The sequence below is a fragment of the Camelus dromedarius genome, chromosome 3 (genome assembly GCF_036321535.1).
Source record: "Camelus dromedarius isolate mCamDro1 chromosome 3, mCamDro1.pat, whole genome shotgun sequence".
Lineage (NCBI taxonomy): Eukaryota > Metazoa > Chordata > Mammalia > Artiodactyla > Camelidae > Camelus > Camelus dromedarius.
This window is the reverse complement of record NC_087438.1, coordinates 106,351,942-106,368,121: the sequence shown is the minus strand read 5'-3', so window position 1 is coordinate 106,368,121 and position 16,180 is coordinate 106,351,942. Positions and strand designations below refer to the sequence as shown.

General features: G+C 39.8%; 1 protein-coding gene across 2 annotated transcripts; it reads left to right on the top strand.

Moving 5' to 3' along the window:
- The first annotated feature begins 579 nt into the window (after positions 1–579).
- On the top strand, positions 580–14,937 carry RBM22 (RNA binding motif protein 22). 2 transcript variants are annotated; one of them, XR_838006.3, is made up of 12 exons: positions 580–739; positions 1,183–1,236; positions 2,181–2,210; positions 2,820–2,952; positions 3,988–4,088; positions 4,176–4,348; positions 5,193–5,393; positions 6,361–6,525; positions 7,266–7,354; positions 7,555–7,686; positions 8,742–8,925; positions 10,784–14,937. XR_838006.3 is itself a non-coding variant. In XM_010991156.3 (11 exons), exons 1-11 carry the CDS (start codon positions 686–688, stop codon positions 8,870–8,872), a joined length of 1,263 nt encoding a protein of 420 aa, XP_010989458.1. In that variant the 5' UTR covers positions 580–685; the 3' UTR covers positions 8,873–9,871. The 2 variants fall into 2 exon arrangements, 1 of the variants encoding a protein (XP_010989458.1); XM_010991156.3 differs by lacking the exon at positions 10,784–14,937 and having other exon boundaries at positions 8,742–9,871.
- Positions 14,938–16,180: the final 1,243 nt, after the last annotated feature.

Below are 16,180 nucleotides of genomic sequence, written 5' to 3'. Positions count from 1 at the left end.
GATTTGTGGCTTCACCATTTTTTCAGCTACATGACCAGAAGCAAGTTGCTTGATTCCTCTAAACCTCAATTTCCTTCTGTAAAGGAGGTACAATCATACTTGCCTAGAGGGTAGTGGTTGCCAGATAAAATACAGGACATCCTGCTAGATTTGACTTTCAGATAAACAAGTCACTGTTTAGTATACGTATGTTTGGAACATATTTATACTAAACTAGGGTTCACTGTTTACCTGAAATTTAAATGTAACTAGCCATTCTGGGTTTTGCTTGCTAAATCTGGCAACCCTATAGAGGGGCTATTTTGGGAGTTAAGACTCTGTCACAGCAAGACGTTCCCCCACCGTTTGGTATAAGCGCTCAGTGAGGGCTAACGCTATTTTAATCCCAGCCCATTCTTCATTACTTGTTCCTTTATTCTTTCACTCTATTTTTAAATAAATCAATTGTACTTGTGACTCTTCACCCCTTGCAGGCACCAACTCAAAAGAAGCTCCAGGACATCAATTGTTAAGCGAAGAAATTCCGAGCGGATGACGTCATGTCGCACTAGGCCCCGCCCCCAGGGGCGCATAAGACGCGTAAATAAGACGTCGACGTGCCGGGAGGCGGCCTCAGGGCCTGACGGGATTGTGGCGGTCCTCTTTTTCAACTCGGAAGCTGCGGCTACCTCCGGACGCTCTCAACATGGCGACCTCTCTGGGTTCCAACACGTACAACAGGCAGAACTGGGAGGATGCGGTGAGTGTGCCGGCCGGAGGAGGACCGAAAGAGGCGGCGAAGCCAGGCCTCCAGCGGGCTGGCCGCGACGTGGCTGCGGCGCTGCCGAGGGAATTCCGGGGAGAAGCCAGCACCGCGGCCTAGCTCGGCCACGGCTGAAGGCTGGAGGGCAGCCCTCCTGGGGGCTTGGAGGGAGGGGGTTTAGCCAGGATCCGGGACCAGCCCCCTTTCCATCCCTGCCCCCTCCACTCTTTTGGAGCGGGTCTTTTGTCGTTTGCCGGAAGTGCAGACAGCGCCACCTTCCGCGACCGGGCCCGTGCTGGACCTCGGGTTCGTGCTGGACCCCGTTGTCTTGCCCGGTTCCCCAACCTCGCTCCTCGCCCCTTCCCCCAGCCCTACGACTGTGGCTGAAATGGCAGGGTCTTCGGAGCCTGGCCTTCAACCAGATTTCCCATTTTCATCAGGACTTCCCTATTCTGTGCCAGACGTGTCTTGGAGAAAACCCATATATCCGAATGGTGAGTGATCGCGTATGAAACCGGACTTACTGTCTGTGTTCTGTCAGTGTTGTACTTGCACACTGTCGCTGATGGGTTTCTCTTAGCCAAGAAGTAATGATGCTCCTTTACTAACCCAGAGCGTGGGACGAATTTGCAAAGGACTGTCATGCTTGTTTGGAACTCAGCGACAGCCCAGTGATGTAGGAGTCAAAATAGCTAATATTCGTTGAGCATTTACCTGGGAGATAGGTCTGTTAATCAAGGCAAAGAGAGTTTATGTCTTTTCAATATAGCAAGTAAGGAGTGGAACTGGGATTTTAATTCAGATATTCTAACTCCAGGGATTTCAGCAAATCAGGAGAACCAGGACTAAAATCTAGGTTTCCCAACTCCTGATCAAATGCCTTTTGGCCACAGCACCTTGTAATCTGTTTAGTGTGAGGTATCGCCTATCCTTATAAATAAGAGTAAAATTAGCAGCAGTTAACATTTAATAATTAGATTAGGGCTGTGTTGTGATCGATCTCAAAGGTATTGATTAACCATATACAAGGGATCAGCACAGGATGAGTCTATAGTGGTTATCTCTGACTAAACTGAAATGGGCTGTCCTTGGCTGCATCCTTCCTAATTTAGGGACTATGGAAACCATTAAGAAATTTTTCTTGGGCAGGAACTGGGAGCCAGATGTGAATCTAAGGGTTGTTGTTGTGTAAAGATACGTAGTTATCTTGTGTTAGATCCATAAGATTCTTAAGAGGTTGTAACTTGTAGGTCATTAGATTATATCCCCCCCACCCCCAAAAAGGTGGGCTCCCCCACTTCTCCACATCCCTTGAAGATGCCAGGGATTTCCAGATATATTTCTTGGGTCCTGTCTAGGGAAGGAGCAGACATCTGTTTTTTTCTTTCTGTATCTTTTTTCTTTCTTTCTGTAACTCTTCTGTATTTTTCCATTTTAGACCAAAGAAAAGTATGGGAAGGAGTGCAAAGTAAGTATGTTAAAGAGTAATGATTTAATTTTACATTCCTTTTCTCTTCAACTTGCTGAGCTTTGAAGTCCTTTATAAAAATGAGTGCTACACGAACTTTCATGTATCATTTATATACTCATCGGCCGTTAACTATTTAATGTGGGGGTAAGAAAATGAGCCCTTTAATGTAAAGATTCTTAAGTTGGTGTCTGTGGTTGGATTTGAGCCCCCTGAGATTGTATATCCCAAGTGTTTGTGCACGTGAGCATTTTAGCTAAGGAGGAAGGATACCGCTGTCATAAGATTCTCAGAGGAGTATATGACACTCCCCATTCACCCCATAAAAGATGAAGGGATATATTATTAATGGTGGTGACCCCTATTGTGGGGAGGACTTTGATTTTTGAATATTTTATTTCTATACTATGTGAATTTTTTAACTACTGAGGAAGGGTGTTTTAAAGGATTGAAACATCATATCATGTTTAGACTTGATGATTGCTAAAATCTCTTCTAAACCCTAGATTCGGGAATCGTTGCTTTAAATTCCCCAGTGCTATTAAATCTCCTGAACTGATTGTTCAGATCAGGACCATTAACACTCTGTGACTTTATTTTGTGTTCCAGATCTGTGCCAGACCATTCACAGTGTTTCGCTGGTGCCCTGGGGTCCGCATGCGTTTCAAGAAGACTGAAGTGTGCCAAACCTGCAGTAAATTGAAGAATGTCTGTCAGACCTGCCTCTTGGACCTAGAGTATGGTATGTTTGCCTTGTCCAATATGTCTGAAAGTGTGTAGCTGCTCTAGACACAACAAACTGATTTTTTTGTCTCCTGTTTCTCTGGTTCTGACCCCACTTTGAAATGTCTCCTGTGCCTTGCTTTTCCCAGGAAGACAAGGCCCATACTACGTTATTTTAGAGTTCTGAACAACAGTAGGAACTTAAGGAGAAGTTGGGGATTAATCAGAACTGAGCTAAACCTCTCTCATGTATACCCTTGTAGCCAAGGTGAGGTGAAGGTGTTACTGCTGTGATAGGTAATTTCTTTACCTTGGGCTTCTTTCTAGAGCCAAAGCTTTTTTCCACAATCTCTACCAGAAGCTCAAGCTAATTGTTCTTTAGATTTTTGTATAACTGTGTTGTTAGAATTGGTACACCGTATTGGTACTGTTTCACTGCTTTTGGGAGTGATTTTCTTTTTAGCTGCAGGTGACTTTTTGTTTATGAAAAAAATATTCTCTCAGCAAGAATTTCTACTATACAATAAAATTAAAGGGAAAAGGAAAATATGAGTTTCTGTAAGTTCAGAAAGTTAACTCTGCTAATCAGAGTCCTGGTCACATATTGTTTAATATTTTTTATATGTTTGTTAAGGAGGTGTTCTGCTTCTGGAATACAGTGAGCCTTATGTGACTATGACTAATCTAGAGGGTCTGTAGGACAAGCCTAAAAATAATCCACTTTTTACATTTATTTTAAATAAATCATGTTATAGTAAAAGCTAGATGAATTATTAATTACAGGTCAAAACTGACTATAATAAAAGTTTGTTCATCTAAAAGATTTCCTAAAACATTCATTTCATCCAATTTTAAGAAAACTCAGGAATTAATACAATTTCTTAGAATGCTCTGTATTAGTATTGGCCTGATGGTGCTAAAGATTTTGAATTAAAATAAAGCCTCTGGTACCAAATAGGCAAGTAGAGAAAGGAAGAATGATATATTCCATGTACGTAGTCAGTTTGGATATGATTTAAAATACATCCTGAGTTCTTTTCCTCCTTTGTTCTAGGCCTTCCCATCCAGGTTCGTGATGCAGGATTGTCTTTTAAGGATGACATGCCAAAGTCAGATGTCAACAAAGAGTACTACACACAGAATATGGAGAGAGAGGTACACTGCCACTTGCTTGTTAAAAGAATCCTAGGGGATTAGCATAGTCAGTATAATTTATCTTTTGAATGTGTCGTTCCTTTGTAGATTTCTAACTCTGATGGAACACGGCCAGTTGGCATGTTGGGGAAAGCCACATCCACCAGTGACATGCTGCTCAAACTGGCTCGGACCACACCGTACTATAAAAGGAATCGACCCCACATTTGCTCTTTCTGGGTGAAAGGAGAATGTAAGAGAGGAGAGGAGTGTCCGTACAGGCAAGAGCTGAACTGCATTTTCAGTGTTTGCTTTCACATGATTACTCACGAAGAAGTGGGAGATGCTGGCTTAAACTATTTCTGCTTTAAAATAGAAATCTATACAACTAATGTTGTGTATCTCAAGTCTTAGGACTATTACATTTAAAAGAGCTTGATTAAATTGATGTCTTTACTTACAGTGGAACTTTTACTTATAACCAAGCCTTGGGAAACTAAATTGCTCTGCCGTATAGTATGCATGTTGACCGTAAAAGTTTTGACCTGAGATTTAAGTCTTTACTATCATGGTGTAACTGGCTTGAATCTCAATGTATAGTTGAAGTCAGATTAAGGCCAGACTTCTAAAGAACATGTGAGTATGTTTGAGTCAAGACTGTCAGGCGTCTGGATTGGGAATTCTTACCTTGGGGTTGGTTAACCCGACCCTCACCAAAAAATTATGACTTTTTCTGGGCCTGGTCCACAGATTTAATCAGACTCTCAGTGGAATGTAGTACCTCAGATACATTAAGAACCATTGACCTAGGGAAGGGTAACCATGTTGTGGTTACCTTTTGTTTTGGAGTGGATTGTGCCAAAAACATTTCTTTATAAGGAAACTCTGCCATCCTAGATGGCCATCTAAGTGGCTTTTAGGAGGCCAGCAAGTCCTTGTGTGATACAGTAAATCCCTTGGTATTAGCTCTGTTCTGATAATTATGTTTCAGTATGACCATGGTTTCTAGTTCAAAGGGCATTTCAGGGTACGTATTTGGGACTTACGTAGTTAATGTTGGGTGCTACCTGTAAATTTTTTTTTCCTTCGTTTCATCTTTATGCATTGTTCTTTCTTAAACCATAGACATGAGAAGCCGACAGATCCAGATGACCCCCTTGCTGATCAGAACATTAAAGACCGATACTACGGAATCAACGACCCTGTGGCAGATAAACTTCTAAAGCGGGCTTCAACAATGCCTCGTCTGGACCCGCCAGAGGACAAGACTATCACCACGTTGTATGTTGGTGGTCTGGGCGATACCATTACTGAGACAGATCTGAGGTTTGCGAATATAATTTTTTGAATTCTTTTTGCTTTCAGCTGCCCTGGAAAAATTTTTTTTTCATGAAAATACAGGAAAACATGATGATTTTGTACAAAGTACATTTTTCTGTAGTTCACTCTACAGTTAGTACGTGTCACTTACTGGAATTTTTATGACGTTGCCCTTTATGACGCCAGGGTAGTAATATTCATCAGCAGTGCTTATTCCATCCTTGCATCTGGTAGTAATTACATTGGGTTGTATTTGACCTAATAGTCATTAGAATTTTTAAAGATGGCACATATCCAAGTATGATTAATTATGTAGGGAAGAGAGAGCTTTACAATGATAGAACTCTTAGGGTTTAACTTGGCTTTTTAAAGAGATTGGTATTTGGTAAATTTGTATTATTCTTGGCTTATATTTTGCTTGGCTAGATGAGACATCTCGACAGATGGTGATGGAAATTGCCTCTTGCAAAGGGATACAGTAGAGAAGAAACTTCTATGTACAACCTGCCCTTGGTAGCCTGTTTGCATTAAACTCTGTCTAGTAAGTGAGCTAGGCAGTCCCCAGAGGGTGGCAGACTTTTTTCCACCTCCTCTTTTCTTTTCTTTTTTTACAACCTTAAAAAAATTTTTTTTTTAACATGTTTGGCTCATGAGCCGTAGGGGTACAATTTATTAGCCCCTTATCTAAGGTTTAAGGTCCTTAGAGGAACCTACTGGAGCCCCCTTTCCTCCTTGGGGAAAACCTTGAGGTGTCTGATAGCCTTTACTTGTTCTTTTTCTTTCCCTCTCTCATACACAGCACCCACAATAGGGTGTAAGGTATGGAGGGAACCACCTGCCGGTAATTAGGCAGATCACCATGGTGCCACCTGCCTTGTGGTGAATCAGTGAAAGAGTTAATGATCCATATTCAACTTCCTGGGAATGTCTGTGTGTTGTTAACTCTCGTTTTTCTCTACTTGTATCCCTACAGAAATCATTTCTACCAGTTTGGAGAGATCCGGACGATCACTGTTGTGCAGAGACAGCAGTGTGCTTTCATCCAGTTTGCCACTAGGCAGGCTGCAGAAGTGGCTGCCGAGAAGTCCTTTAATAAGTTAATTGTCAATGGCCGCAGGCTCAACGTGAAATGGGGAAGGTGAGCATTAGACTATTTTAAAGTATCATTAGTGAGATTTTCAAGAAACCTTTGCATTACCTGGGGACTAGTAAGCTTTTGGTGAATAGGCTTAAATCAGAAAGACCTTTAAAAAATAATTTTTCTTTCTATCTGACACTCCATTCCTGTGGAAGTTGGGAAGATGCTGCTTTGGAAATTCATTCAGGGTATGGGTGTAATAATCTGATCCTTCGAAGGTTTATTTTTTTTGTGACCAGTTATTAGAGGCCAAGTGTAATGCTAGGGCATGAACGGTGGCATGAGAGTTTACAAAGAAGTTAGTCCTAGATTTTGTCATCTATTGGCCAGGTGTCTTGTGAAGAACAAGAGCTAATTTAAGTTTGAAAGTGATGATTGCATAAGAGACACAGGTCAAATGTCGTGATTCGTCAAAGATGGAACATGGAGCTTGGAGCCAGGGAGATCTCTCATAGAGGCAGCGGCCCTCATGGAGTACTTCCTTAGCACTGTGCTCAACACATGGGAGTTCCTCCTCCAGTCCCTACAGTGATTCCCACGAATTTTGAACCCAGATCTTTTCTTGCTTCAAAACCTTTGCTCTTACCCACTGCATGTTGGCATTTATGGAAAGAGTGTTTGCTGAAGAGGAGGCAAGGAGTGAAGAAACTCTGTTTGACTAAGAAACAAGAGAAACAGAGGTGGGAGAGAAAGTGGGACCAAGTGATGATGGTGTGTGTGTGTGTGTCTGTGTCTCCTAGGTCCCAAGCAGCCAGAGGAAAAGAAAAAGAGAAGGATGGAACCACAGACTCCGGAATCAAGCTGGAGCCCGTTCCAGGGCTACCAGGAGGTGAGAACAGACTTTCTGCCTACCTGTAGCTTACTAACTTCAGATGCTCACACTGCCTCGATGTTCCACCAGTGTTAAGAGAGACCGAAGTCTCTGGCTCGCAGCAGCTGTGTTCTCCCAGCAGGCTTCCTAGGATTTCAGGGTGGTGAAAACACTGCTGCACAGTTGTCTTTTACTCTAACTGGCTATTTTCTCTTCAGCTCTTCCTCCTCCTCCTGCTGCAGAAGAAGAAGCCTCTGCCAACTACTTCAACCTACCCCCAAGTGGTCCTCCAGCCGTGGTGAACATTGCCCTGCCACCTCCCCCTGGTATTGCCCCGCCCCCACCCCCAGGTAACTCATCCTTCTTCTTAGGAAATAGGTTTGACTTAGCCCAGGGAAGTCCTTGTGAAGTCCTGTCCTCACACCTCACCATTACGTCTATCGTGTCTAAGTCCTTCGGGTCTGCTCCATAGAAGTCTACGAGTAAACCTGATTTTTTGGCATTCCTGGTATTCCATTTTCTACTGGCTCACTAAGGAAAGTCTCCAATTCCCTTAACAATTTGAGTATACGTGTAATCAGAATGGGAGTTACTGTGAATACAGTGATTTGTCATCAATTTGTTCCCTGTTCTAAACGAAATCCTAATAATACCCTAGCACGCCATTGCTTAAACTGTAGGCTTTGGATCTGTGTTACTCCGGGGTGTTTATTACCTACCTGCAGCAAGATAAGGAACTTGTACCAGAATATAAATTCATTAAGAAAGTTTTGTTACCAGAAAGTTGTCAGACGACTTAAATAGTGTGCTTGGTCATGTAATGAAATTACGTTTTGACTCAAGCTCTTTATCTTGTTGATGGCCAGTAATAAACAGTTCAAGGGCCAGCAGTTTGGATAGCAGTGCTCTAAGTAGCACTGTCAGTGCCAGTGGAGCAGTGTAAGTAAACCACAAGTAGCCGGCCGGTTCTCCTGCTGCAGAGTTCCCATGCTTTTTGAAGTCCTGGTTTCTGAACACCTGTGACTCAAGTATAAAGCATTGAGGTTAATGATGACATGGTCTGATATCCATCAGCCTGATTTCTGTCTCACCTCCCAAATCCTGACCGAATCCTGTCTGGTAGGATTGGCACGTTTGATCCATAGCAGAGGCTCAGATGGTGGCATCATAGCAATACCTTTAGACCTGTGGAGGTTTTTGTTTTTTTTTTAAGTCAACCCGAAGGGAAAGGTTTCTAAAACCAAGGAAGTAACACAGGTAAACATCCCTGAGCAAGTCTTGTGAACCAACATTTTCTGAAGCCCCATGTCAATTTGATTTCTGTTCAGGTGGTTTTGATCTTAGAAAGATTCAAGGGTTTGAAATGTTGTCAAGAGCCTAACAAATTTGCTCTCTCCACCTGTAGGTTTTGGGCCACACATGTTCCACCCAATGGGACCACCCCCTCCTTTCATGAGGGCTCCAGGACCAATCCACTATCCTTCTCAGGACCCTCAGAGGATGGGAGCTCATGCCGGGAAACACAGCAGCCCCTAGCGTATTGTCACCACACTATGGCTCTACGCAAAAGAGGGCACTTAAAAATCCCAGTAAATGAGTCTTGAAATAAATACATTTTCCCTTCCTTTGTAGTTTTCATGGTAGCTGAATGTATTCAGATGTGGGCAGTCGGAGAACGACAGCCATGCTTTCCTACATGTGTTCAAAGGATTGATGGGCCTCAAATAAGCTGCCGTTAACACATCTGGTTACTACCGTAACATTGCTAATAAAACTTAATGCCTCTTCCCCTTACCTCTATGGGGAACAAGCAACTGGGTGAATTGGAATGTCCATTGGAGTTACCATCCCGATTATATGTTTATTTTGTATCTCTTGGGGGTGGGTGTTGGGGTGGGAAATTGACCTGCAGTTTAAAAAAAAACCCAGTGACAAAAACTTTTGACCATTTTTATGTCCATTGGGTGTTTTCCTTTCTATCATCTAAAAAAGGATCACTGGTACTAATCATTTTAGTGGCATGAGTGTGATTTAACTCTTCTCAAGTCACACTCTGAGAAAGACAGGTAGAAACCAGCACCCAGCGCAGCCCATATCTTACTTCTTTCCTCATTTATTCCTAAAGGAATCTGGCTGATAATTTTACTTCTTTATGCTACCAAAAAAAGACAAAAGTAAAAATTACTTTTTGTTCTTATCAATCAGATGGAAACAAAAGTGTCATGGGACTGTGTATCACTGAAGAAACCTGGTGTCTGGGATAGAATTATTTTAAGGAACTTCCTGTAAAACACTTCAACTGTGAAGGGAAAAACATTAGAGTGTGTTTGTATGGAAGACTTGTGACCTACAGCTGGAACTTTGATCTTCAGCATTCACCTCTGTGTGTCTTCAGCGACTCATTTTAATTCTCTGCTTTTGGGCAGGGGACTCTGGTCTTAGAATATTTGGATATAACTGAGTTGTAGATGGAAAAATTTTTTTTCATGTTGTGTTTTTGTTTTTAAAAAAATTAAAACGGGTCAATTTTCCAAATGTTGTCACAGGTTTATTTCTAGACTTCTGTTTTCTTTATCCTTTGTAGATGAACTTGAGGTCAGTGGAAGTTAGAAACAAGTTACATAAAAATTGAAGGTTTTGCTTGAGGCTGTTTTGATACTAATCTTTATCCATTCTAAGAGACCCAAGCCTTTTTAATACTTACGTCAAAGGTTAGTTATGGGGTTGAAATAAGATAATGAACAGAAGGCGTTCAGCAGAGTCTGCCACATGGATGGTAGCTCTGAAAAGTTATCCTAGTATTATACAGGTCATTTTAAAGGGAAACAGGAAAAACTTACCTACAAGTCTATTTCCCGAAGTCAATTCCCATGTCACTTATCTAAAATATATTCTCATGGGCTGGACATACCCCCATTTGACCCTATTTTTAGCTTCTCTGGTGAATTTTTTGTTGTTTTCCTCTAGAGGGCTTTATCTTGGACTTTTTTTTTAAGATTAAAAAAATCAAGAAGCACTTATAAATTTGATTTTATTTCTGGTAATATCAAATGTGAAGCAATGTAGAGGTAATTTCAAATATTTTGACACCCATTTGGGTAGAGTTTTTTGGGAGGTGTCTACTTTTGATCATGTAAGAGATTTTTAGCTAGTTTGTTAATAATAATGTGAAGGAAAGCGTTTTTAATAATTTCCAAATTCAGTTATATCCTATACATACAAACACGTGTAATTGACTATACAATTGTGTATTCTTGACTTTTTGAGAAAGATTCTAAGTTTTGTGCACTACCTGGCTATGAATATGTATTTTTTTTGAAGCATAAGCTAGCATAAGTTGAAGTATAGAATAGATGCTTAATGAGTCTTGAGTAAATCAGAGTTATGAGTAATGAGATTTTGGCAAAAACTCAGGTGCTTACCAAACTTCATATCCTTTTCCTCTAGGGCACACAGCCAGGGGTACACTTGGCGAAAAGTAAACTTTGCCATTCCCAGACTTCGTCTGTAAAAACATCTCACCCACCCAGCCCTGTGAGCTCTTTCCCCATCTGCTGGCTGAATGCGCAGGAGGAGGATCCCTGGAAGATGGCAGTCACACGATGGAAGGAGCCTGGGTTCCTCTATCACTGCTTCAAGGAGAGCACTGTGATAAAAGGGATTTTTGTTACAGTAAGCCATTGAGACTTGGGGTTTATCTGTAACAGCAGCTAGTGTTACTCTAGTAACAGACGCAGTCAGATCTGATCACACACACACAAAAAATCCATTTTTGTTTGTACTGAGTAATGATGATTTAAGCAGACTTTTGAGCCAGATTACCTGAGTTGAAATCCTCACTTCAGCGACCCCCATCTGTGACCCTGGGCAAATAACCTCTGTCTAGTTTTCATAATAGCTCACCTCCTAACCCTTCTCACTGCCTATAATATTTTGAGCTCCTCCCCTCTTGGAGAAGGTTTGGAAGGTACAGCCTCATGACAGTGGGACGAAGGCAGTGATGGCCCATGGGGCAGAGAGTGAAATGTGACATGTTTTGGAAGCCAAATCAGTGAGACGTTGTGACCTGAAATAAATGGGGGTGAAAGAGGAGGAGTCAGGGTGATCCTTCTCCCCTCACCACTACCCTTCCAAGTATCTGGCTTGGTCAGCTGGTTGGCAGTATGTCTTTGCCCAAAATAGAGAATGCTGCGGAGGAGAGTGGGATTGTGGGGGAGGAATAGGAAAATGAATCCAATATTGGATCTGGTGAGTTGAAGGTACCTATGAGACAGGCCTGTGGAAATTAACCAGCCCAAAGAGAATTCGAGCTTAAGACAGGTCAAGATTTGGGAGTTAGCCGTGAAGTGATGGCATCTGAAGCCCTGGGTGTGGAATAAAATCCTCCAGGATGGGGATATAGAACATTAGTTCTTAAACTTCAGCGGATCTCAGTAAGTGCCTAGGTGTTCTATGTTGGTGAGGCAAAGACCACCCTTTGAGAAACACTAGTAGAGAATGAGATCACGTCTAAGATTAGAATATACTGCCCTCCCCAGAGATCCTGTAGTCTTTGTATTTATCCCTAACATTTTATTACAAAAATTTTGTAACATACAGGAAAGCTGAAAGGATTTTACTGTGAACAATCATGTACCCACTAGCTAGACCTAAAATTAACATCTGGCCGTATTTGCTTCATCACATATCCATTTCTTTATGCATTCGTTAATCTATTTTTATGCATTTCAGAATAAATTGAAGACATCAGTACACTTCACCTTTAAACATGTAAGCATTTGTATAGTTACCCAAAGTTCAATATTTGTTTATGAATTTTTAGATAAAACTTACATAGATTGAAATGCACAGTTCTTGAGTATGCTACTCAAGACATTTAACAGCTGTATACACCTATCTGGCCCAAAGCCCTGCCAAGATTTAGAACATTGCTATCCTCCAGAAAATTTCCCCCTGCTCTTCCCAGTCAATACCCATTTCCCGCCAGTCTCCAAAGGCAACTACTATTCTGATTTTTTCCGCCATAGATTATTTTACTTATTTTAAAACTTAATATAAATGGAATCATGCCGCAGAACTCTTTGTGTTTGGCTTCTTTACAGCAACATGATGCTTTGGAGAATCAGCCATGATATTAAATATAATTTCCTCCATTTTATTGTTGAGTTAGCATTCCAGTGTATGACTATACCCTCACTTACCTATGCACTTTTTGCTATTATGACTTAAAACTGCTGAAAACATCCTTTTACACATTTTTTTCGTGAATATGTTTTTATTTTGAATAAATATTTTGGAATGCAATTACTGGGTCATGAGGCAGGTGCCTGTTTAGTTTTAAAAGTAACTGTTGGACCTTTTTCCAAACTGGCTGTACCATTTTACATTTCCACCAGCAATGCATAAAAGTTGTTCTGCAACACCATGAACATTTGGTGTAAACAGTCTTTTGAATTTTAGCCATTCTGGTGGTCATATATATAGTAGTATTTCATTGTGTTTTTAATTTGCACTCCTATTATGACAAATATGTTGAGAACCTTTTCTAATGCTTATGGTCATTTATTTATCTTTTGTGAAGTATCTGCTCAAATATTTTGGCCATTTTTACTGGGTATCTTTTTATTAACTAGTTACAGGAGTTTTTTTTTTTTTTTAATATGTCCTAGAAATTAGTTCTTTGTCAGATATATGTTTACAAATATTTTCTCCGAGTCTGTGGCCTGCCTATTATCTTCTCTAATGATGCCTTTTGACGAGCAGAGGTTTTTCATTTTACTGAAGCCTAATTTATTGTCTAGTAGACCAAAATCTGTGTTAGTTTGCCAGAGCTGCCATAACAAAGTATTGCAAACTGGGTGGCTTAAACAGCTGACATTTATTGTCTCACCTTTCTGGAGGTTGATGCCAAGGCTGAGGTGTTGCCAAGGTTAATTCTTTTCCAGACAGTGAGAATCTGTTCCATGCTTCTCTCCTAGCTTCCTGCGTTTGCTGGCAGTCTTTGCCATTCCTTGGCTTGTAGAAATATCACCCTGACCTCTGCCTTCATCTTCACACCATGTTGTCCCTGTGTGCATAACTGTCCAAACTCCCCCTAATTATAAGGACACCAGTCACATTGGATTAGGGCCCACCCTAATGACTTCATTTATTGTTGAAAAGATTTTCCTTCTTTAGGTCTTTTGTATTTCCACATCAACTTTTAAATCAATTTGTCGATTTCTACAAAAACACAGGACTATGATTGGGATTGTGTTGAATCTATAGATCAATTTGGGGAAAATATTGAGCCTGCCAGTCTATGGGCATGGTATAGTTAATTAAGTTTTCTTTAATTACTGTCAGCAGTGTTTTGTACTTTCAGTGTACAGGGCTTGCACGACCTTAGTTACATTTATAACTAAAAATTTTGCGATTTGTTGCTATTGTAAATGGACTTTCAAAAAATTTGTTTTCCAGTTGTTGCAGCTAATATAAGTCAATAGGTTTTATTTTTGTATATCAGCCCTGCATCCTGTGACCCTGCTGACTTCACTCAGGGCTTCTAGCAGTTCTTTTGTAGATTCCTGTGATGATCTACATAAATCACATCATTTGGGAATAACCATTTTACTTATTTATTTCCAATCTTCATGCCTTTTCTTCTTTTTGTGGCTCTACTGAACTGGCTAGGACCCTGAGTAAAATATTAAATAGAACTGGTGAGAGTAGACATCTTTGTCTTTTTCCCACTTTTCAGAGTATATAGTATTCAGTATTTTACCCTTAAGTACTTAATTAACTATAGATTTTTTTTGTAGCTGCCTTTTATCAGATAGAATTTACCTTCCAAATTTTTCTGAGTTTTCGCCATAAATTTGTGTTGAATTTTGCCAGTGCTTCTTCTGTGTCCTATGGTTTTCTCTTTTACTATGTTAATGTAGTGAATTACACTGATTGATTTTTAAATTGTTAAACCAAGCTTGTATTCCTGGGATTCACCTAACCTAGCCATAATGTATTTTATTTTTATATATTTATTTAAATTTTTTAGTTTTGTATTTTCCAGTTTTTTTGAGCTATAACTGACATATAACATTGTATTAGTTTAAGGTGTACAACATAATGATTTGATATATGTACATATTATGACATGCTTACCAAAATAAATTTAGTTAACATCTATCACCTTACATAGTTAGATTTCCTTTTCTTGTGATGAGAACTTTTAAGATCTACTCTCAGCAACTTTCAAATTTATAGCACAGTATTGTTAACTATGGTCACTATGCTGTATATTACATCCCCAGGACTTATCTTGCAACTAGGAAGTTTGTACCTTTTGACCACCTTGACCCATTTAAAGCCATATAACACAATACAGTCATATATTTATCTACAAACCATATATTGACATATTTATAAATTTAAGTATATAACTTATTTTTTGTGTCTGTGTTCATATGAGATATGGTGTTGAATTTTCTTCTCTGTAACATCAATTTTCTCCTAGCTTTATAAAATATATTTGGAAATGTTACCTCTTCCTTTATATTCTGAAAGAGTTTGTGTAACATTGCTATTATTTTTTCCTTACATGTTTGATAAAATTTGCCAGTGAAGCCATCTGGGCCTGGAGTTTTCTTTGTGGGATTTTTTCCCCCTTTAGTTTTAAAACTTAAAAAAACAAAAAAACAAAAAACTTTAGATTTACAGAAAAGTTGCAAAGTTAGTGGCGAGTTCCTGTGTACTCTTTACCCAGCTCCCCCTAACATTTACATCTTATGTAGCTATGGTGTATTTGTCAAAGCTAAGAAATCAACATTGGTACAATACTGTTAACTGAATTAAGTCTTGATTTGGATTTCCCCTCTAATATCCTTCTTCTGTGCCAGTATTCCATCCAGGCGACCACGTTACATTTAGTTGTTGTGTCGTCTCAGACTCCTCCAATCTGACAATTTCTCAGTCTTTCCTTGTTTTTCATGATCTTGATATGTTTGAAGAGGACTGGTCAGATATTTTGTAGAATCTCTCTCAATTTGTATTTGTCTGATGTTCTTTCTGTTTAAACTTTTTCTTTTAATCCCTGTTTAGACGGGGTTATGGATTTGGTGAAAATACCACAAGGGGGAGTGCCCTTCTCATCACTTTATATGAGGAATTTTAATTCACTCATGATGTTAACCTTGATCATTTGGTTAAGGTGGTGTCTTTGTAAAGTTACTATTTTGCCTTCCTATGCTTTATTCTTTGGAAGCGAATCCATAAATCCAGTCTATAATCAATAGGAGAGGAATTAAACTCCACTTCCTGAAAGGAGCAGTATCTACATTTATTATTTGGAAGTCTTCTGTAAGGAAGATTTGCCCCTCCCCTATTTATTTGTTTATTCAATCATTTGTTTATGTCACTGAATTCATGAATATTTACTTTATTATTTGAGTTAACAATCTCCCATGGGTTGTCTTTTCACTCTCTTGGTAGTATTTTTTGATGCACAAGGTTTTTTGTTTTTTTAACATTTTTTTTGAGTTGCAGTCATTTTACAATTTTGTGTCAAATTCCAGTGTAGAGCACAATTTTTCAGTTATACATGAACATATGTATATTCATTGTCCCATTTTTTTTTCACTGTGAGCTACCACAAGATTTTGTATATATTTCCCTGTGCTATACAGTATAATCTTGTTTATTTATTCGACATTTTGAAATCCCAGTCTGTCCCTTCCCACCCCCCACCCCCTAGGCAACCACAAGTTTGTATTCTATGTGTATGAGTCTGTTTCTGTTCTGTTTTTTTTTACATTCCACATATGAGCGATCTCATATGGTATTTTTCTTTCTCTTTCTGGCTTACTTCAC